At 36.8% G+C, this 23,078-nt stretch overlaps 1 protein-coding gene across 3 annotated transcripts in view; it reads left to right on the top strand.

Annotated features, from left to right (window-relative positions):
- The window catches only part of ADAM32 (ADAM metallopeptidase domain 32), a 175,602-nt gene extending 154,641 nt beyond the window's left edge, over positions 1 to 20,961 (top strand). The window contains exons 20-24 of one of the 3 annotated variants that reach the window (XM_058433535.1): positions 10,713 to 10,751; positions 12,231 to 12,269; positions 17,239 to 17,277; positions 19,675 to 19,713; positions 20,843 to 20,961. In XM_058433535.1, the coding sequence (XP_058289518.1) occupies positions 10,713 to 10,751; positions 12,231 to 12,269; positions 17,239 to 17,277; positions 19,675 to 19,713; positions 20,843 to 20,849 (163 nt within the window). In that variant the 3' untranslated portion in view covers positions 20,850 to 20,961. Of the gene's footprint in view, positions 1 to 10,712; positions 10,752 to 12,230; positions 12,270 to 12,948; positions 13,016 to 17,238; positions 17,278 to 19,674; positions 19,714 to 20,842 lie in introns of those variants that run through there. The other 2 variants (XR_009211619.1, XR_009211618.1) reach the window with 2 other exon arrangements.
- The last annotated feature ends 2,117 nt before the right edge of the window (positions 20,962 to 23,078 follow it).

The raw sequence follows: 23,078 nt of genomic DNA on the forward strand, positions 1-23,078 counted from the left end.
CTTCTCTCTTTCTTTCCTACCATCCTTTCTTTTTCTCTTGCTCTGTCGCCCAGGCTGGAGTACAGTAGTGTGTTTTAGACTCACTGCAACCTCCCCCTCCCGGGTTCAAGTGATTCTCGGGCCTCATCCTCCAGAGTAGCTGGGACAACAGGTGCGCCCCACCATGCCTGGCTATTTTTTTTTAATTTTTAATACAGATGGGGTTTCACCATGTTGGCCAGGCTGGTCTCAAACTCCTGGCCTCAAGTGATCTGCCCATCTTGGCTTTGCAAAGTGCTGGGATTACAGGTGTGAGGCACCAGGCTTGGTGAGGTGTTCTGTTTACGATTCAGTCTTGATATGTTGTATCTTTCTTGGAATTTATCCATTTCTTCTATTTATTCAGTTTGCATATATTTGCTATAGGTTCCATTTTATTCTGGAGGAAGTACATTACAGTGATGTTCTATGTGTAATAATCTGATGTTTATTGCTGAATTTTTTTGTTTTATGTTCAATATTTAATTATAGGTTATATGGGTATGGAACTTTAGGTGAACAGTTATTTTTGTAAGCCTTTTAAGGATATGCCTTTAAATTTTAGCATGTACTGTTTATGGGATGTCTGCTATCAGTCTAATCAATTCACTTTTATCTTTATACCTAAACTTTATTTTTCTATAAGTTATGAAAGTTTTCAGCCCTTATCTCTGCAATAATTGACTTCCCCATTCTGCCTTTTTTTCTCCTTCTGAACTTCCTGTACTTCAGTGTCCCCATTCTAGCCTCCATGGTCGTGGTGGTGGATGTTCTCTATTTCCTCCTTTTTCTTCATCTTCTTTTCTTCCTTTTCATTGTTTTTCTTTTGCAATTGGAACAGGGCTTTTAAAAACTGGGGTATAATTTACATATCATGAAATTCATTATTTTTTAGTGTGTGCAGTGTTACGAGTTTAGCAAATATATACACATACCACTAGCTCAGTAAAATATAGAGCAGTTCTGTCATCCAAAAAGTTTTGTCTCACCCCACTCCAGCTCTGGGCACTGGTGGATCTGTTTTCTGTGCCTACAGTTTTGCCCATCAGAACTTTGTATAAATGGATTAATACATTATGCAGTCTTTCCAGTCTGGTTTCTATACCATAGCTAATATATTTGAAATCCATCCATGTTATTATGTGTATCAATAGTTTGCTCTCTTTTAAATATATTGTTTTATTGATATATAGTTGATATACAATAATTTGCACATATTTTCAGTGTATAATTTGATGTTTTGATAATTTGAAAGGTAACACCCATTAAACCATCGACATAATCAAGATGTAAAGGTATCTGTAACCCTCAAGAAATTTCTTATTTCCCTTTGTAATTCCTTTCCTTGGCCTTTCCCTCCCATTTCCTGTCTATCCTCAGCTTACCACTTTGTTTTTCTTTTTCAAATTTTAATTTAGGTTCAGGGGGTACATGTGCATGTTTGTTACAGGGTTAAATTGTGTATCACTGGGGTTTGGTATATAAATGATTTCATCCCCCAGGTAGTGAGCATAATACTTGTAACTTATCTGTGTAAGATTTCAATTTCTTCATGGTTCAATCATGGTAGGTTGTGTGTTTCTAGGTATTTATCTGTTTCTTCTAGATTTTCTAGTTTGTGTGTATAGAGGTGTTTGTAATAGTTTCTGAAGATTTTTAAAAATTTCTGTGGGGTCAGAGGTAAAGTCACTTTGGTCATTTCCTAGTGTGTTTATTTGGATCATCTCTTTTTAAATTAATCTAGCTAGTGGTCTATCAATCTTATTTGTTCCTTAAAAAAGTAACTTTCAGTTTTATTGATCTTTTCTCTGGATTATTGTGTCTCAATTTCATTCAGTTCAGTTTGGATTTTGCTATTTATTTTCTTCTAGCTTTGGGGTTGGTTTGCTCTTGTTTTTCTAGGTCTTCTAGGTGCGATGTTAGGTTGTTAACCTGAGATCTTTCTAACTTTTTGATGTATGCATTTAGCACTATAAACTTTCCTCCTAATACTACTTTAGCTGTGTCCCAGAGTTTCTGTTATGTTATATGTTTGTTTATATTAGTTTCAAAGAATTTTTTATTTCTGCCTTAATTTCATTATTTACCAAAAGGTCATTCAGGAGCAGGTTGTTTAATTTCTATGTGATTGTATGGTTTTGAAATTTCTTGGCATTGATTTCTGTTTTTATTGCTCTGTGGTCTGAGAGTGTCATTGGTATGATTTAGGTTTCTAAGAATTTTTTGAGAAGTGCTTTGTGACTGAGCATGTGGTCTTTCTTTGAGTATGTGCTATGTGCCGATGTGAAGAATTTATATTGTAGTGTTGTTGGGTGGAGTATTTTGTAGATGTCTGTTAGGTCTACTTGGTCGAGTGCCGCGTTTCGGTCCCAAATACCTTTGTTAGTTTTCTGCCTCAATGATCTGCATAACACTTTCAGTGGGGTGTTGAAGTCTCCCACTGAAATAGTCTCCCACACTATTATCGTGTGGTTCTCAACATCTCTTCGCAGGTCTCTAGGAACTTGTTTTATGAATCCAGGTGTTACACTGTTGGGCCCATATATATTTAGGATCATTAAGTCTTCTTGTTGAATTGAACCCTTTATCATTATGTAATGCTCTTCTTTGTCCTTTTTATTGTTTTTGGTTTAAAGTTTGTTTTATCTTAAATAAGAAAGCAACTTCTGCTCTTTTTTGTACTTTGTTTGCTTGATGGATCTTTCTCCTTCCCTTTACTTTGAGCTTATGGGCGTCATTGCAGGTGAGATGGTCTTTTGAAGACAGCATGTAGTTGGATCTTGCTTCTTTATACACTTTGCCACTCTGTGTCTTTAAGTGGGGCATTTATCCCATTTACATTCAATGTTAATATTGTTATGTGAAGATTTGATCCTGTCATTATGTTGTTAGCTGGTTGTTACGTAGATTTGATTATATATTTGCTTTATAGTGTCAGGGGGCTATGCATGTAAGTACAATTTTGTGGTGGCAGGTAGCTGGTTGTTATATAGATTTGATTATATATTTGCTTTATAATGTCAGGGCTATGCATGTAAGGATGATTTTGTGGTGGCAGGTAGCTGGTTGTTATATAGATTTGATTAGATATTTGCTTTATAGTATCAGGGGGCTATGCATGTAAGTATGATTTTGTGGTGGCAGGTAATGGTCTTCCCTTTCCATGTTTTGCTCTCCCTTAAGGACCTGTTATAAGGTAGGTATGGTGGTAACAAATTCCCTTAGCATTGGCTTGTTTGAAAAAGATTTTATTTTTCCTCTGCTTGTGAAGCTTAGTTTGGCTGTATATAAAATTTTTGGTTGAAATTTCTTTTCTTTAAGGATGCTGAATATAGGTCCCCAATCTCTTCTGACTTGTAAGGTTTCTGCAGAAAATTCTGCTGTTAGCCTGTTGGGGTTCCCTTTGTAGGTGACCTGCCCCTTCTCCCAAGCTGCCTTTAAGATTTATTCTTTCACATTGCCTTTGGAGAATCTGATGACTGTATGTCTTGGGGATGGTCATCTTCTATGGTATCTCACAGAGGTTCCCTGAATATCTTGAATTTGCACGTCAACATCTCTAGTGAGGTTGGGAAAATTTTCGTGGAAATATCCTCCAATATGTTTTCCAATTTGCTTGCTTTCTCTTCATCTCTTTCAGGAATGCCAACGAGTCCCAGGTTTGGTCTCTATGTAATCACATATTGCTCTGATATTTTGTTCATTTAAAAAATTATTTTTTCTTTTTTCTAGTCTGCCTGTGTTGTTTCAAAGAAATGGTCTTCAAGCTCTGAGATTCTTTCCTCAGCATAGTCTATTCTGTTGTAATGCTTTCAATTGCTTTATGAAATTCCTGTGGTGAATTTTTCATTTCCAGAAGTTCAGTTTATTTTTCTCTTAAAATGGCTATGTCATCTTTTAACTCTTGGACCATGTTGCTGTGTTCCTTAGCTTGAGTTTTGACCTTCTGTATGTCAATGATCTTCCTTGCCATCCAGATTTAGCATTATATGTCTGTCATTATAGCCATTTCAGTCTAGTTAAGAATGATAGCTGGAGAGCTACTGTGGTTGTTTGGTGGTAAGAAGACACTGTGTCTTTTTGAGTTGTCGGAGTTCTTGCATTGATTCTTTCTCATTTGTGTGGGCTGATGTTCCCTTAATCTTTGAAATTGCTGTCTTTTGTATGGAGCTTTCTGCTTCTACATTCTCTGATGCCTTAAGGGTTTCACTGTGGTATAAGTTAGGTTCAGGCAATTGGCTTCATTTCTGGATACTTTCAGGGGGCCAAGGCTCAAATTAGCATTCCTGGGCCATGTGCTCTATCCTTGGGGGGTTAGGACCTGGCCTGTGTCTTTGTTCTCTGTCCCCTTAAGGTTAAACCCCTGCTGCACTGGAGAGGCCAACGTGTTCGCGGTCTGCTGGCAACAACCCTCCAATGGGGGCTGCCAGCAAAAGCACTGGGGTGGGCCAGTGGTGGGTCCATGTATATGTGCATGCAGGCAGGGTAGGTCGGGGTTCTCCCATTTGTGCATGTTGGCAGGGTGGTGGGGGTTCTATGCGCCCATGCACACTGGTAAAGGGGTGGAGAGAGGCTGTGCTGGTGGGGAAAGGCTGCAGTCTGGTATCCCAGACTACTACTAATCTGCTTCTGTCACTACAATTTACGGTTCCTTTTCTAGAATTTTGTATAAATGAAATCATATCATATGATTGTATATACTTTGTCTGGATTATTTACATCACCATAATTATTTTGATATTTATCCATGCTTTTGTGTGTGTCAATAGTTTGTTCCTTTTTATTGCTGAGAATTACTCAGCTGTATGAATATACCTTAATTTTTTTAAATCTATTTATCTGTTGATGAATATTTGGGTTATTTCCAGTTTATAGGTGTTATAAATGAAGCTGTTGTGAACCGCTGGAAACAAATGCTCGGTGCCGCAAAGAAGAACCAGCACTGAGACAAAGGATCTCTCAGCAGGGCAAATTTACTTCTGCAGAAGGCTGCTTCTCATAGGTCTGGTTGCCATGAGAGCACCCCGAACAAAGGAAAGCAGGGATTTTTATTTCTAACACAGCTTGTCCCTGCTACTGTGTCCTGCCTCCATTGGCTGGAGTTGGACCGCACAATCTAAGCTGAATCTGGTTGGCTAACTTGAAAAGTGCAGGAATGCGGTTACACTGGTGGGAAGGTGGGAAGATCAGTTTCGGCAAGAGTAGCCATTGCGATGGGAGAGGTAATTTACAGAGTGGGTAGCAGATGTGGAATGTGGGCTCTATAGTTAAGGACTGGCAGGAAGGTTGTTTACCAGGGCAGGGGGACACAGTGAGTAAAGTCTGGCCTTGAAAGCAGGGAACAAAGGACAAGCAAACTTAAGTCAACTAAACCTTCGAAGATGAATTTCTTACTGTATTTAACATGAATATTCAGGTACAAGTCTCTATGTGAATATCTGCTTTCCTTCTCTTGGTTAATACTCAGGAATAGAATAATTGGGTAATAAAGTAAGTGTATGTTTAAATTCTAAAGAAAGAGCTATGTTTTCCAAAGTCGTTTTGTCATCTTATATTCCAGCCACTAGTGTATAAGAGTTGTAGTTTCTCCACATTCTTGTCAATATGTGGTCTCATTTTTTTTTAACTTTACCAATTCTGATATTGTGTAGTGGTATCTCATTATAATTTTAATTTGAATTTCTCTAATGTTTAATCATGTTGACAATTGTTTTATATGGTTATTTGCCATCTGTATACTTTCTTTGGAGAAATGTCTATTCAAATTATGGGGTTATTTTCCTTTTTATCATATTTTTCAAATCTTTTGATGATTTTTGAAATGGGTTTGTTGTATTTTGAGTGTTCTGAATATATAAGTCCATCATTATATATGTAATTTGCAAACATGTTATCTCAGTCTAAGGCTTGTCTTTTAATACTTTTAGCAATCTTTTAAACAGCAAATGTTTTAAATGTTTAATAAAACCAGTGTATCAATTTCTTTTTTTTATAGATCATAATTTTGGTGCTGTAGCTAAGAAATAATTGCCTAACCCAAGTTCACAGATTTTCTCCTATGATTTCTTCTAAAAGTTTCATAGTTTTAGGTTTTGCCTTTAGATCTATATCTAATTTGAATTAATTTTTATATATGTTAAGAAGTATGGAAATAGTATATTTTGCATAAAAATTTTTAATTATTCTTACACCATTGATTTTAAACTTTGTTAAGTAGGATCAGAATAGTCACCCATAAAAAGACAGTACCATTCTGAGTAACTCTATCCATCTTACTCTGAATTACTATATATTCAACTCAGGTAGTGGGAACTCAAACTATTCCTGTCCTTCTGTGAGCCCAAGAAATTATTCCCTTTGTTCATTTTGGATAAATAGTTTTACTCTGGCTCAGGCTGTTCCCTCACTGGCAAGCATTCATCAATACTCTGCAGAAGATGCAAGGGGGAGGGGGGGCCCTCTGCCAATTTCAGGATTTCTTCTAAGCATTTTCTTTTTTTCTGTGGTGTTCTGCCTTGAGAACCCTAGCTGCCTTGCCCTTCCTAGGCCCCCAATTCTATCACCTCAACTCAGAGATACTACTGGGATTTGCCTCAGTTTCCCTCACTGCGCTACAGCCTGAAAACTCTCCCTAGGCAGTAAGAAGAATCAATCATAGAGCTCACCTTGTTTCCTTCTCTCAAAGTTCACTGCACTGTGCTGTGTAGTAGCCGACGTGTGAAATCAATTGTTTCATACATTTTGTCTGTATTTTTAGACATTCTGGCAGGAGGGTAAATTTAGTCTTACTCCATCTTGGCCAGAATTAGAAGTATGCTTTTAGTATTTGCAACTTTCACATATTTTTAATCTCTGCATCTCACATTCTGATTAATTTTCTTAGTTCACTCTTTCATTTCTCTAATTTTTCTTTCCTCTCTGTCCTGGTTTAGACTTATGGATTCTATTCCTGCAAAGATCTTTATAAGGAGTCTAAATATTCTCAGATTAAAGCGTTTTTTAAGCAAATCATTTGTAGCTCTTGCTGCGTGAATTCATGCTTTAGTGTAGTGTTGACATTAACTCTTAGTGGTTTATAATGATAGACTCTTTTATCTTCAGTGTCTTTGATGTTTCCCATGAGAATTCTGTGTGTGCTGTGTTATGGAGACATATATGTAAGTTGTTGTATTAGTCCGTTTTCATACTGCTATACAGAACTGCCCAAGACTGGGTAATTTATAAAGGAAAGAGGTTTAATTGACTCACAGTTTAGCATGGCTGGGAAGGCCTCAGGAAACCTAAATCATGGTGAAGGGGAAGCAAGGCACCTTCTTCACAAGGCGGCAGGAGGGAGAAGTGCCGAGCAGAGGGGGAAGAACCTCTTATAAAACCATCAGATCTCATGAGAACTCACTCACTATCATGAGAAACGCATGGGGGAAACCACTACCATGATTCAATTACTTCCACCTGGTCTCTCTCTTGACGCTTGGGGATTATGGGGATTATAATTTAAGATGAGATTTGGGTGGGGACATGAAGCCTAACCATACCAGTTGTTTAATTTTTCCTTTCTTAAAGAAAAAATATTTTTTAAAATTTGCCATGCATGGTGTTCAAGAATTTGTGGGAATGTGAACTGGGGTCCTGAAACTGCACCTTTTGGACACTTGGGAGTCCTACTTCTCTTCTTGATGCATTTTTCTCTCTATTTATGCATATTTCCCTCTTGCATTCCAAAAACCACTGGTCAGAAATTTTATTATTCCTGTTTCATGGGAGAGATGGCCCCTTCTGGCTCCTGGTTTAGTTAGAGTTCACTTACAGCATCTCTGCATCTGAAGGCCTGGGGCTTCAGCTCCTTCTAAGTCAGTGCTATTAAAACTCTGGCCTCAGAGGTAGTCTTTTCTTTAAAAATGGATAAAAAACCAAAAGTTGGATTATGAAGGTCAGAATCAGACATTCAAAGTCAAATCTATATTCTTCAAATCTATATATTTAGAAGGGATCAGAAAAAGCAAATTTAGGTGTTTTTGATACTCTCCTCATTGCAGGATTTGAAATGTGCCCTTCTTATGGATGAGGTATATGGGTAAATAAAAATGTTATTTATTTGCATCTGTGTTCATTGACCTTTGGACAATATTTTATTTATTAATAATTAGTCTTATAAGGAGATAATACTGATTATAAAATGGACTGATTTTCATTAATGAAGTTAGCAAGTTTTCTTAGTACTAACATGAGACATTTTCAATTTTTTTTAAAAATCTAAATCGGAAGGTAGCACTCAGACATATGCCATCCAGTAAGTAGGTTAGAAGGTGTTTTTAAGATACATATTGAAAATTAATAATTAATTGATAATTCACAATTTATTTCTAAATATTTTTTTGAACATCAATTGGTAAAGCAATGCACTGAAATCCAGACTGCTAATATAGAGTCTAATTTAGTTTCTAATAAATTAGTCTTCTTCATTTGATAAATGTTTACTGGAAGTCTCTTCTGAGGAAACAAAGAATAAAATAGCTGATTCTAAAATAAGATAGGACATGTATAATTAGTAAAGAAAAAGAATATATAGTGCTTAGAAGTTACCTAGCTTGTGTTATAGAGCCATGTGCTGCATAATAATGTTTTGGTAAATGATAAACCACATGTATAATGGTGGTTCCATAAGATTATAATGAAGGTGAAAAATTCCTGTAGCCTAGTGATGTTGTAATCAACACAACATCAGAGAGCAATGCGTTACTTACTTGTTTGTGGTGATGGTGGTGTAAGCAAACCTACTGCGCAAAGCAAAATATGCAGAACTCTCATGAGACAATCAATGCTGCTTAACCTTACAAAAAAAAAAAAAAAGCTACTAAAGGTGGTAATGCCAACAGCCAAAGCAATCTAAAGAAATACAGGTAATTGAAAAACCTCAAAAAAATGCTTAGGATCTGCATAGAGGTTAAAAAACAAATAGAATCCATTAAACAAGAAATAAAGGAGCTGAAAAAAGATTTTCTTATTTTTAAGTTGTTTAGGGAAATCACTCAGAATACAACATAAACAGAATAATAACATATAAAAGACCAGTTAAGAAACAAAAGAATTCAGAGACAGAAAATTTAGAGTGGGGAAGAGTCAATATTTGAAGAAATAAGGTCTTGGACTTTTACAAAATTGAAGATGGGCAGTTAAGTGTCTTGACACTGAAAGAGAATATGGAGTCCAGTTCACAGACTGTTAGAAAATAGCGAGAACTGAAGTTATGGTTAAAAAATATGAATAGGGGCTGTGTGTGTTGGGTCATGCCTGTAATCCCAGCACTTTGGGAGACTGAGGTGTGAGGAGCACCTGAAAAATTAAAAATTAAAAAATTAGCCAGGCATGGTGGCATGAGTCTGTGGTCCCAGCTACTTGGGAGGCTGAGGTGGGAGGATTCCTTTAGCTTAGGTCTTCAGAAGCAATGACATACCTGGAGCTGTCATCGGCCAGGATAACAATGCCACCTTCTGGATATATCTTGAAGGACCTGCTTGAGGTTGTTTCACAGTTAACTTTTTTTTTCTTTAAATAAGCAAAAGGAGTACACTCTAAAATAATGATAAAAAGGACAGTATAGGCCTGGCGCAGTGGCTCACTCCTGTAATCCCAGCACTTTGGGAGGCTGAGGCGGGCGGATCACCTGAGGTCAGGAGTTCGAAACTAGCCTAGCCAACATGGTGAAACTCCGTCTCTACTAAAAATACAAAAATAAATAAATAAATAAAATTAGCCAGGCATGGTGGCACGTTCCTGTAATCCCAGCTACTCAGGAGGCTGAGGCAGGAGAATCGCTTGAGCCCAGGATGCGGAGGTTGCAGTGAGACGAGATCTCGACATTGCACTCCAGCCTGGGAGAGAGAGCGAGACTCCACCTGAAAAAGCAAACAAACAAACAAACAAACAAACAAAAGGATAGGATAGTAAACACATAAACCAAAACCAGTTATTATTATCATTATCATTTATTTTGTACTGTACATAATTGTATGTGATGTACTTTCATATGACTGGCAGCACTGTAGGTTTAGATACTTCTGAAGTCATTCAGCCTCAGCTCCTGTTTACCCTGTGAGCTCTCAGTTTTATCGTTTTTATTGGCAACAGGAGAAGTCTTTCCTTGCTGTGAGCCTCAGTTGTGTATCAAATGTTTGTGTGTGTGATTTTTTTTTTTTCAGCACTCCTCTATGTGAGGAATGGAAAGGGAAAATTGTTTTGCCAGCTCACTCTGCTAGATTGCCTGGGAGGCAGTATAGGTTTTAATTTACAAAATATTGTCTTTTTTAAAACAATGAATAAAAAACCAAAAGTTGGGGTATGAAGGTGAGAATCATTCAAAGTCAAACCTATGTTCTATGTTTAGAAATAGCTAATTTGTGTTTTTTTCTGAACAGATCTATATTCTATGTTCAGAAAAAGCAAATCTGTGTTTTTTAGATACTCTCCTCATTGCAGGATTTGAAATGTGCCCTTCTTATAGATGAGGTATACGGGTAAATGAAAATGTTATTTATTTGCATCTATGTTCAGTGACCTTTGGACATCATTTTATTTATTAGTAATTAGCCTTTTAAAGAGATAATACTAATTATAAAATGGCCTGATTTTCATTCATGAAGTTGGCAAGTTTTCTTAGTACTAACTTGAGACATTGCTTTCAATTTTTTTTTTAGATCCAGCTCAGAAGGCAGCACTCAGACATATGCCAGCCAGTAAGTAGTTTAGAAGATGTTTTTAAGATACATGTTGAAAATTAAGAATTTACTGATTATTCACAATTTATTTCTAAATATTTTTGAACAATGTCAATTGGTAAAGCAACGCACTCAAATCCAGACTGCTAATATACAGTCGAATTTAGTTTCTAATAAATTAGTCATTTCTTTATTTAATAAATGTTTACTGGAGGTCTCTTCTGAGGAAACAAGGAATAAAATAGCTGATTCTAAAATGAGACAGGACAAGTATAATTAGTAAAGAAAAAGAATGTATAGTGCCTAGAAGTTACCCAGCTGGTGTTACACGGAGAGCCATGTGCTTCATAACAATGTTTTGGTAAATGAGAAACCACATGTATGCCAGTAGTTTCACAAGATTATAATGAAGGTGGAAATTCCTACAGCCTAGTGATATAGCCATCACAGCATCAGAGAGCAATGCATTACTCACTTGTTTGTGGTGATGCTGGTGTAAACAAACCTACTGTGCTTTGCAGAAGACTCCTTGTGGAGGTCATGTTTTACCCTCCCGTGTGATAAATTTTTACATTACCTGTTACACTGGAATTCATGGGAAGCATGGAGTGGTGTCCTTATCCTATACGTGTAAAGAATTAAGGCTACTGTTTCTCTGTGTGGTGATTTTTCCATCCAAATTCCTAAGCCAATTTAAGTGCTCAGGGTTCCCGTGCCTCCTGGTGTTCATTTTTCATCTCTACTTCTGAAGCAATTTCCCTAATGCATCTCTGTGTCTAGTGGCCACAGCTTTTACTATCCCCATTTCATGGGTGGTACAGCTTTTCAGGGCTTCCAGGTTTAGAGAAGGAGGTCAGCTTCATCTTTCTAGGAAGTCTCAACTCTTGCTAAGCTGATGTGGCTTATGAAACTGACTTATGTACCCCCAAAGTCATTCAGATTTAGTTTGTATTTACCTTTCACATTTTCAATTCTCTCTCTCTCTTTTACTATCACTAGAAATGGCCTTTTCTTTCATAAAGTTTTAGTAAATAGTATGTGTTGTTTTTGCACTATTTCTCTATGTGTGGGATAGGAGCGGAAATTACCACCCCTCCCCATCAGTTCAGTCTTCTTGACATTAGTGTGGATTTTGAATCACAACCTACAGCAATGTATTTATCAACGGATAGACTCTGAAGGCCAGAATCAGGCATTTAAAATAAAGCATATATTCTGTGCTAGAAAGTGAAAGGAGAAAAACAAATCAGTTTTCTCGTTCCTCTGCTTACTTGAAGATTTGAAATTTAAACTTTTTATGGACATTGTATATGAATAAATAAAAACTTTACTTGTTTGCATATGCTAATTTAGTAGCCTTTGAAATTATTCTTCAGTGGTGATTCTTGGTATAGAAGAATTAACACAGGTTATAAAATGATCCGACATTCATTCATTATGGAGGCACATTTGTGTTTAGTATTAATATGGAAGCATTATTTTTTCGCTTTCTTTTAGAACCAGATCAGAAAGCAGCAGTCAAGCTGATACTAGCAAGTAAGTGAATTAGGAGGCATTTTTTTATATAATAAGTATATGTTAAAAATTGAGATGAACAAATTGATAATTAACAATTACTTGCTAACTATTAACTGAGTAGCCACAATTAGTAAAGTACTATACCTTAAAACAACCTATTTGCTGATCTAGTAACTTGCAAGTATTTGTCTAAACAAGACAATATCTTCTTTCCTGCAGTTTAGTTAATATGTGTTGGGAGTTTACTTTTGGGAAACAAAGGAAAACATTTTTAGTGAAATGTTTAAGGAGCTAATTCATAAAAAGGATCTTTTGTATTCTTTTTCTTGGAGTACACAAAGGACAAGTTTACTTTTTTATTTGGAGATGGCACAACTAGAAACTAACATGTATGCTGATGAATAACTGAGTGAATGCTCACATAGATCACTTGGGAAGAATTTGTTGAAAAACAAAACATCACAAAGGAACAAAAATTCCACATCTTTTATTGTTCTCAGCATTACTATGTCCCCCTCCATTTCCTGAAAGGTGATGTCTTTTTATAATAATCCAGTAAGTATTTAGTTCCTCACACTCAGCAATTGTGGGTTTGGGGTCATTCTGCAGATATAAAATGCTTTGAAGTTTTTACTGCTCCCTCTCTGAGTTACCGTTTTTATATACATTTATAGGGGGCTGGTGTTATTCTTTCTAGGTTCCTCCAAGCCCACTGCTGTTCCCAAACACATCCAAATCCACAGGGCAAACTCTCTAAGCTGCACAACAAGGTTGTATGATTTCTTTTCTTCCAGAAGAAATTTACCTCTTCAATAAGAATGCCTGCGTTGCTCATTTTTAATCTGTTTCATTATTTTTCTTCCTTACAGTGACACTTTGGAGTCATGAGTTTATCTTTAAAATTTTGATTTTTATTATCATGTCTGTTCTCACTATTGTGACCAAGGGAGTTACCGTATAGGGATCAGGCCCAGCAAGCTTCAGTGACCTTTTTCTCTTATTATATTCGGTCATCTCATAATAAAGGCTATGTCTATCTTGCTCAGCATTGTATAGCTAGCATGTAGCAGAGTGCTCGGCTTGTATTATAAGTGATCAATAAATATTTGTTGAAGGAATGAATGAATGATTACCTTTGATCTTCACACAGAGGCAACCAAACCAACAAAAACACAAACACAAAGGTACATAGACAAATCTATATACATGTGTGCACATGCATGCATGCACACACATTCATATATCCATGATGATGTTGTCGCTTCCTCCATTTCTTCTTTGCTCAATATATCATCTCTCATCCTGAAACCCTGTTAACATAATGCATCTCTCCCAGGATTATTTACCTCCATTCAGTGAGGGGTGATAGCGTCACCCATAGGAAAATGTACATTTCAATAGACATCGTTTAATTTGGAATGCTAAACCACTGGACTAGCCATCTGGCTTAGCGTGCACCAGGGAATCGTTTTAGAATAACTATTCTTTGAATTTTAGTGACATCATTTGACATGGTGGCTGTGCTTTAGTGATATAACATCCACCATAGTTTTCATGTCATTTATCTTTGGAGTAATCTTTAACTGTTGGGAAGTCAGTGGAAAGGTTGTTGAAGCCAAAGAAAGCAGAGAAGTGGAATGAATTCCAGTGAAGCAGGCTATTTCCCTGACCCCTTCAGGGGACTCATGACAGGGGCGCCTCGTTTACTCAGCCCCCTGACTCCTTATCGGAGGGAGCGCGTGGGTGAACGAGGTGGGAACTGCTGGAGTGCAGGAGCGCTGGAACCAGCCGGCCATTTCAGCCCTGGCTGGGCGAGATCAAACTCCACTCACTGGGACCCACTGCGTTCCACCACTCGGGAGGGAGCATGCAGGTGAGCAGGTGCAGGAGCCAGAGCCAGCACTTTTGGGCGCCGCAGGAGAGAACTCTGTGCAGGCCCTGCAGCGGCATCCAGGCAGGGTGCCTGTGACTCTGAAAACCCCAGAGGGCGTGTTACAGTGCTCTTTTAGCTGGGATGGTGTAAGTGTTAACAGCTCAGTAGGCCCTCTGCCTTTTCGAGTGAGGCTGCTGCTCTCCGCCAGGGAGGGCAAAGGGACAGTGTGACAGCCTTTTGAATCTACACTTGCGGCTCCCGAACTCTTGTCTTGCATCCAGGAAAAATGAGATTGCATGAATGAATTGAAAGATGGTAAATGTGAGGAATTTTATTGAATAATGAAAGTGACTCTCAGCGGGAAGGGTAGCTGAAAAGGGGATGGGCAGGAAATCTTTCCCTCAAGTCCAACCACCTCGGGCTGGACTCTTCTCTGAAGTTATGCCATCAAGCTGTCCCTCTGAAGTCTAGCCACTTCTCTCCAACATCTAGCCATAGTCCCCGACGTCCAGCTGCCTCTCCTCTCTGCCAACTGAGTCTGGGGTCTTTATAGGCACAGAATGGGACGGGGCAGGGCCATGGGTAGTTTAGGAAAAGGCAACATTTGAGCAGGAAAACAGTGATACAAATTCTCTCTTTGGATTGTGGTTTCAGGCTTTTCGGCTTGAGGGTGGCGCTTTCGCCAGAGACGCACCCTTTTCTGCCTATAATTTCTCTGCCACCTGTTCCCATCACCAGTATGGGTCACATTAGTACTACTTTAGTGTAATTATTTTAAATGTCTAAATTCTTTCAATATTTCCAGTCTTTTCCTAAGCAACAGAAGAATCTTTGACAATTTATCAGCAAACTCTAAACATTACTCTCCCATATTATTGTCATTTGGCTTTTAGCTTCTTCCAGGTTTTTGCCTACAGAACCCTACCCTCCATTATTATTATTACTATTATTATAATCATTTTTATATTAAATTAATACCTGCTAACAGCTTAAAACGTATTTATCAATTGCTTTGCTCTCACATTTATTGTTGAATCCATTGATTTTTTCATTATGGGTTTAATTTCCTTTTTTCTCAAGTACAACCCTTTTAGTTTCAGTTTAGTGATTCTGTATTATCAACATTTGTGTTAAATGCCTGAACATGCTTTTTTTATTCCACACTCAATTTTGAATGATAGCTTAAATGGTTACTCCTAGCTGAGAAGGACTTTTCTGAAAGCGTTTTGTAATATTCTGTTGTTGTAATGTGCCATGTACTGTCATTGATGAGACCTTAGTTGTCAGTATCATTATTTATTCCCCCCTCAATGTGCTTTTTCTAGGTGGCTTCTAAGATTTCCTTTTTGTCTCGAATGTTTTGTTATTTTATGATTATACTGATAGAATTTGTTTTTATTTGTCTAGCTCTGGATTCAGTATAGTCTTTAGATATCAGGACTCAGGTCATTAAATCTAAAAAATTAATTCAGTCATTATGTCTTCAATTATTGACTCTTTCTCATTCTTTCTCTTTTCTCCATTGGAAACGATTATATTTAGGAGGGTCTTCTCATTTTAGCCTCCATGTTTCTTTCTTTTTTTATTTTTTTTTGAAGCGGAGTCTTGCTCTGTTGCCCAGGCTGGAATGCAGTGGCACGACCTCAGCTCACTGCAACTTTCATCTCCTGGGTTCAAGCAATTCTCTGCCTCAGCCTACCAAGTAGCTGGGATTACAGGCACCTGCCACCACGCCTGGCTAATTTTTGTAGTTTTAGTAGAGATGGGGTTTCACCATCTTGGCCAGGCTCTTCTTGAACTCCTGACCTCGTGATCCACTCGCCTCGGCCTCCCAAAGTACTGTGATTACAGGCGTGAGCCACCACGCCCAGCCTAGCATCCATGTTTCTTAACTGGGGTCTTCACGTATTATGCCTTTCTACCTCTCTATCTGACATTGTTTCACTTCCTTATATCAGTTTCCAAATCCTCCATTTTCTTAATAGCTATTTTTTTTTTTTTTTGCCTCATTCCTGCCTTGATTTGTGTGGAGATCCTAAATATTTCAGTTTTGAAGATTTTTATATTATCTGTTGATCTTGATGTGTGAATTTTTGTTTTGCAATTTAGATTGATAAGCCCACCCTCAAGGGCAGTGATTGTTCTCCTGGGAATTCTGCATGCCCTGAGTTGTAGAGGCATGCATTGGGAGGGTGAGAGTATTTCAGGTTTGCCTTTCCTGGGGCATGAATGTTGTAATGTTTTCCATGCTTGTCCTTTCAGATTTGTGGGTAGTGGAACTGAGCAGCTGAGGTCTGCACTGCATGGTGCAGGCCTGTGATTTCTGCATCTCTAGGTGATCCTTTTCTTTTCACTTGGCTGACAAAATTTGTGCGTTCTGAAGTGCAGTGGTCATAGCTTATAATATTTCCATTAAAGACTACCAGGCTTGGGAAACTGCTCCATTCCAGCTTTCTAACACGTGAAGATCCATGCCCTCAACTCCTTCCAAGCCAGGGTTATGAAAACCACATCTTTTAGGGTATAAGTAATTCAGCTTTAGCTCTTGTTTTCCCTCTGAGCTTCTAATTTCTTTATTTTTTTTTAAATGATAGAAGGAAAACACTTTGTGACTGTCAATCTTAGTTATGCATACGTTTTTTGTTTTCTTCAGTTTTTCTCTATGTATCTAATAGAAAGGATAAGTTTTCCTATTAGCCCAGTCTGCCAAACTGGTCAGAAGTAAATGTAAGTTTTAATTTACAAACTGCTGCAATTTATATATTAACAAATACAAAACTAACTTGGAGGCTGAAGGACAGGTTTAGACATTTACAGTTAAATTTATATTAACTTTGAAGTAATTTGAAAAACCTCTGCTATCTTGATACTCTTGATTCTCTACTAGAGAATTTACATTTTGTACTATATGTTGCATTTGGTGTTTGAGTAAAAAAGATTGCTATTTATTGGATGCCTCAAATATTTAAATAATCAGTTTTGGGTCTATAAAATGGCCTGCTTTTCATTCTCAAAGTAGGCAAGCTCTTAGTATTAACTTTTAGGTATTGTTTTTAATTTATTTTTAATAATAGATATTAATAGATATTGTTTTTGTTTTTAATTTATTTTTAGATCCAAATCAGAAGATAGTGCCGAAGCATATACTAGCAGGTAAGCAGGATAGAAAGTGTTACTTATAAATAAGTATGTTGAAAATTCAAGAATGAAAAAATTGATAATTCACAAATAATTGCTCAACATTTTTTGAGCAGCCACAATGGATAAAGTCTACACCAAACCCAACTTACTAATATTTCCCATTCTGGAACAACTATTAGTTAATTCCATTAATCTTTTTTCTTCAGTCGACTAAATTTTTGTTGATTGCCTACTCTTGTGGTACATAAGAAATAAGCTAGTGAAATTTAATGAGACAAATATTTATGATTACTTTGTGAAACTAAATCATAAGCTGAATATTTTGCATCCTTTATTCTGGGATACACAAAGGGGAAATAGTACTTTTTCAGGTTGCATTTACACCCACAAAATCTCAATGTGAACAACTGAGTGAATGATTACTTCCACTTAGGAAGAGTTTAGGAGACAGTATTATAAACACACTAAAATTCTACATTTCCCACAGATCCTCAATGTGCCACACCTGTGTTAACAAGGGTTCTCTGAACTCGTTTAGAGAAGCTTTTAGTTTCCTACACCCCACAGTTGTGGCTTTGTGATCCTTCTGAAGCTATCAAATATTTACTATGTTTGTCATGGTTTCTCCATTGTAGAGTTTTCATTTTCTTGTATTGCCTAGTATTTTTCCTTAAAGTAACCTCTTTGAGTTACATTCAACCCACTGCTATTCCAAAACATCCTTTATACATACAGATTAAATTTTCTAGGCTACACCACAACATTATATAGTTTCTATTTTCCCCAGTGAAGGCACCCCATCCATTAGGAAAGCTACAGTATTTCTGTCTCCTTTATCCTTTCTGTTGTTCTTGGATGTCTCCTAACATAAGCACCCTTTTACAGAATCAGTTACTTTCTCTAAGCTGTTTGAGAAAAAAGCTGATTTTCTTTGTTGTCTCCACTCTCTGTCACTGTCACCAAGGGAGTTGTGATAGAGTGCTCAAACACTTTAATTCTCCCAATCTTCTGCTCACCTGGAAGCATTACTCTCCTTTTAGGCTCTGAAATCACTTGAGGGTCATGTCCCTATTTATTTTCCTTACCTATTTATAGGTGGCATCTTGCAGGGTTAACATTCAATAAATACTTGCTTAACAAATGAGTGGTTACTCTTGAAGTTCACATATGCACATATAATTCTTAGTGGTGTAACTACTCTAATTGTCCCCTTACATTATTATCTCTTCTCATAAAATATGCTGTAATCATATCAAAATCATGCTCTTTAAAAGTAATAAATTCAACTAGATTGAGGGATAGACAAGGACATCATCTATAGGATAATATACACTGGATTGGGGAGTATAATTTGGAATGTTAACCCATTATTCTAACTTTGTGTTTATCATACCCAGAAAGGTATTCTGTGATTATTCTTTCATTTAAACTTAGTAAGCTAAGCAGAGACAGTTGCTGTCCTTTACTGTTGTAGCATTTACTGTATTTTCTTGTATTTCTGTTCCTTTTACATTTATATTTTTAGTATTTTTGTTGCCATTGGGAAGCCAGTGGGAGATGTTGGTAGAGCCAATTCCTTGGGTAAACACAGTGAAACAATATATTTTTTAAGCCAGAAATCTAATGGGTGTACATGTCAGTAGACCCATATGTCTATAAATACAGATCTTTTTATTGGTTTGGGAGATAACTAATTATATTAAATAAGAATGTTTCATGGTCAGAGTAGTAGGAAAAATCAACAGTAAGTTTTGAAGATATAAAATAGCAAAGGTAGGGAAAGGATGAGAGAAGTAAAATTATACATTATCACTGAATACTCTCACTCATGTTGTATTATCTTCTCTGTGAATTAATCTTGATTAATTTGTCTCCAGTTCATTCTTTTTCTCTCCCATTCTTTTAGTTGGGGGATTAGAAATAAGGAATCTGTGGATATAAAAATGGAAAAGACTGGGTGTGGTGGCTCACATTACAAAATGCTGTAATCCCAGCATTTTGGGAAGCCAAGGTGGGAGGATTGCTTGAGGTCAGGAGTTCAAGACCAGCCTGGGCAGCAACGCGAAATCCCATTTCTACAAAGAAATATAAAAAATTGGCTGGGCATGTTGGTGCATGCTTGTAGCCTTAGATATTTGGGAGGCTGAGACAGGAGGACATTTGAGCCCCCAGGAGGTTGAAGCTGCAGTGAGCCACAATCATATTCCTGCCCTCTAACCTGGGTGACAAAGTGAAACTCCATCTCTAAAAAAAAAAAAAATGGAAAAGATGTAGAAATTTGGCAAAGATTTCTTTTTTAGTACAACTTTGAAGGGAAGGAGGAAGAAATTGCCATAACAAATAAATACAACATAACTTTGACAGGTTGTACTATATCAGCCTAAAAATGTTATTTCCGTATTTCCTTAGATCCAAATCACAGGAAAGTACCCAAACACAAAGCAGTAGGTAAGTATATTAGAAGGTGTTTCTTAAAATGAATACACGTATGAAATTAAAATAAAATTCATAATCCACTATTAATTCCTAAGTATGGATTGGGTAGATGAATTGGTAAAGTACTGCACCAATAAATAACCTATCTTTCTTTTATTCTTTTTTTTTTTTTTTTTAAGACAGAGTCTTGCTCTGTCGACCAGGCTGGAGTGCAATGGTGCGATCTCAGCTCACTGCAACTTCAGACTCCTGCGTTCAAGCGATTCTCCTGCCTCAGCCTCCTGAGTAGCTGGGATTACAGGCATGTGCCACCGTGCCTGCCTAATTTTTGTATTTTTGGTAGAGACAGGGTTATGCCATGTTGGCCAGGGTGGTCTTGAACTCCTAACCTCAGGTGATCTGCCCCCCTCAGCCTCCCAAAGTGCTGGAATTACAGGCGTGAGCCATCATGTCCAGCCTAAATGACCTAGCTTCAAATGACCAGTCTTTACTAATCTTGTTACTAATGAGTATTTAAATAACTTAGTCTGTTTTTTTTTTCAGTTTAGTAAAGTTCTCTTAAGTTTATTGAGAACTGGCTCTTGTTGATAGATAGAATTAAAGAGTTGTACCGAACAAGATGTAAGATCTGTAAATCTGTTTATAAAACAAATCTGCAATCAGGACCATTTTATTCATTAGGCAGCATAGGCTACAATGCTTCAGGTCTATGAATTTTCAAAGACCAAAAGGCCAAAATACTGTTACACACACACACACACACACACACACACACACACACACAATAATTGGCTGCAAGGTATGAAAAAAGGAAAATTAATGTGAACTTAAATTTCTAAAAAATATAAAGACATTAACATTGTTAAATTCATAAACATTTCATTTTATATGAAAACATTTTAATTTTTTCATTTGCAAGTACTGCTGATTAAATATGATGGTTCCTCAGAAATCAAAGCATAAAGTAAATAAGTGGCTCATGATCAAATAATTTCACAGGCAAAATTGTAAACATCCTTTTCAATAATTCTTTTTTTCGTGCCACATGAATTTTCCACTTGGCAGTACCCTAGCTGCTTGTACAGTGGGAGGCAGTTTGCTGTCAGTACTTTGAACACGTGTTTTTTGTTCTTTTCCACAGTAACTAGTGATTCCTTCAGAAGGCAACAGATAACATCGAGAGTCTTGCTAAGAAAAGAAAATTCTGTCTTTCCTTCTGTGGTCACAGCTGAAAGAAACAATAAATTGAGTGTGGATCAATTTGCATGCCAACGTGTTCATTTTTTTTCTTCCCTTTCCTTTACCCCCGGGACCACAGTTTTGCAGCTGCAGGGCCCTTAATTGAAAACAGTCTTCCAAACTCATCTCAGCTGTCCCCATCCCCACCTGACTCCACGTGAGCTCTTCCCATTGTCTTCTCTGCAGCTCTTTCACGACTCCTGCCCCTGTGCACCTTGCCCCATGCCACCCCCTCTGATGTACTGCCTGGGGCCCCAGATACATCACCTACTCAGTCTCACCCATGACAGGATCTGGGCAGTGTACTGTGTTCCTCCTTCTGGTTGGTCCTTCTCATGTGATTTGGCTGATTGCACACAGGTCCAATATATCCAGATATTTGCCCACCTCATCCTCCCCATGACCCCAGCCTGGGTTTCTGGAGGAGGACTGTTTTCAGGGGTTGTAACTTCCCATCCAGGCCTTTCCCTCTACCCCCAACCTTTCTCTTGTCCCTTGGCCAAGTGACCCACAGGGTCAAGCGCAGAAGACAGAGAGGCAGCTTCTGAAGGACCCTTAGGCATGGGTCTTAAAGGCAAATATTAAACCCTTATTAGAGTTTGGTATGAGGCTTGATAAAATGAATTAGAGAATGGTTCTTTCATTTTCCATTTTCTGAAATAATCTGAAAACCTTGTTTAGATTTTCAGTTAAATGTTTGTCAAAATTCACCAGTGAAGCTCTCTGGGACTGGAGATTTTTTTTTTTTTGGCGGGGGAACGATTTCAAATTACAGATTCAATTTATTAAATAGAGAACTATTCAAATTTTCGATTTATTCTTGTGATAGGTTTTTTTCAGGCACTGTATTTTTTTAAAAAGTTTATCCGTTTTATTTAATGATTAGACTTTTGGCCTAATGTTGTTCATAATATTCTTTTTTATGTCTATAGGATCTATAGTTATGTCCCCTCTTTCATTCCTTGTAATATTAAGATTTTTTTTCCTCTCACCAGTCTTGTGAAGAGTTTATCTAGTTAATTAATTTAAGACTGTCTCTAGAACTGCTCTTGACTTTGTTATTTTTCTCTATTACGTCTCTGTTTTCTATTTCATTGACTACACGTTTTATTAATTTGCTTTTCTTCTACCTTCAGGTGAAATTTTCGATCATTGATTTTAAATCTTCTTTTCTAATGCATTTAAAGGTATAAGTTTGTCCTATGTACATTTTTAGCTGCATTCCACATATTTTATGTTGTGTCCTCATTATAGTTCAGGTCACAATATTTTCAAATTTTTATTTTGATTTCTCTTTTGAGTTATAGGTTATGTACAAGCCTGTTTAAATCCAAATATTGGTATTTTTTAGCTCATATTTTCCTTATTATTTTCTCAATGGTGACCAGAGAACATATTTACATAATCTCAATTTTTTGAAATTATTTTCTTGAGTTGGTTTAGCCTATGATATATTCTGTTGAATGTTCTGTGTGTACTAAATATGTACAAGTGTATTTTGCTGTTGCTGAGTATATAAATGTTAATTAAGTCATTTGTTGACAGTGTTCTTGAAATCTTGTTTTTTTCCTCTTGTTCTATCAATTCTTGAGAGAGATGTGTTGAAAGTGCCAACTATTGTTTTTTATTATTGTTGTTATGTTACTTGTTTTAGACATGTTAATTGTATTTCATATATTTTGGAGTTGTATTTTAGTGCATGCATCTTTAGCACTATTATGTTTTCCCAATGAATTGGCTGTTTATCATTATGCAATTCTCATTGTTGTCTCTAGTAATACTCTTGATTTCAAATTCTGATTTTGTGATAGGAGTATTGCTGTGCAGCTTTTTTTTTTATCAGCAGCTTTTTAAAGTTAGTCTTTGCACGGGGTATCTTTTTCATTCTTTTACTTCCATTGCATATTTTCTTATATTTAAGGTGTATCTGATGTACAGAGTATGCAGTTGGTTCTTGTATTTTTAAAAAAATCCAGTCTGACAATGTTTTTAAATTGGAGTGCTTAAAAGTATTCATATCTGTTTATTTTTGTTTTTAATTGACACATAATAATTGTACATATTTATGGCATAAGTGTGGCATTTCAATACGTATGCACATTTCATAAAAAATAAAATGAGTATATTTAACGTATTTA

The sequence above is a fragment of the Hylobates moloch genome, unplaced genomic scaffold (genome assembly GCF_009828535.3).
Source record: "Hylobates moloch isolate HMO894 unplaced genomic scaffold, HMol_V3 SCAFFOLD_22, whole genome shotgun sequence".
Classification (NCBI taxonomy): domain Eukaryota; kingdom Metazoa; phylum Chordata; class Mammalia; order Primates; family Hylobatidae; genus Hylobates; species Hylobates moloch.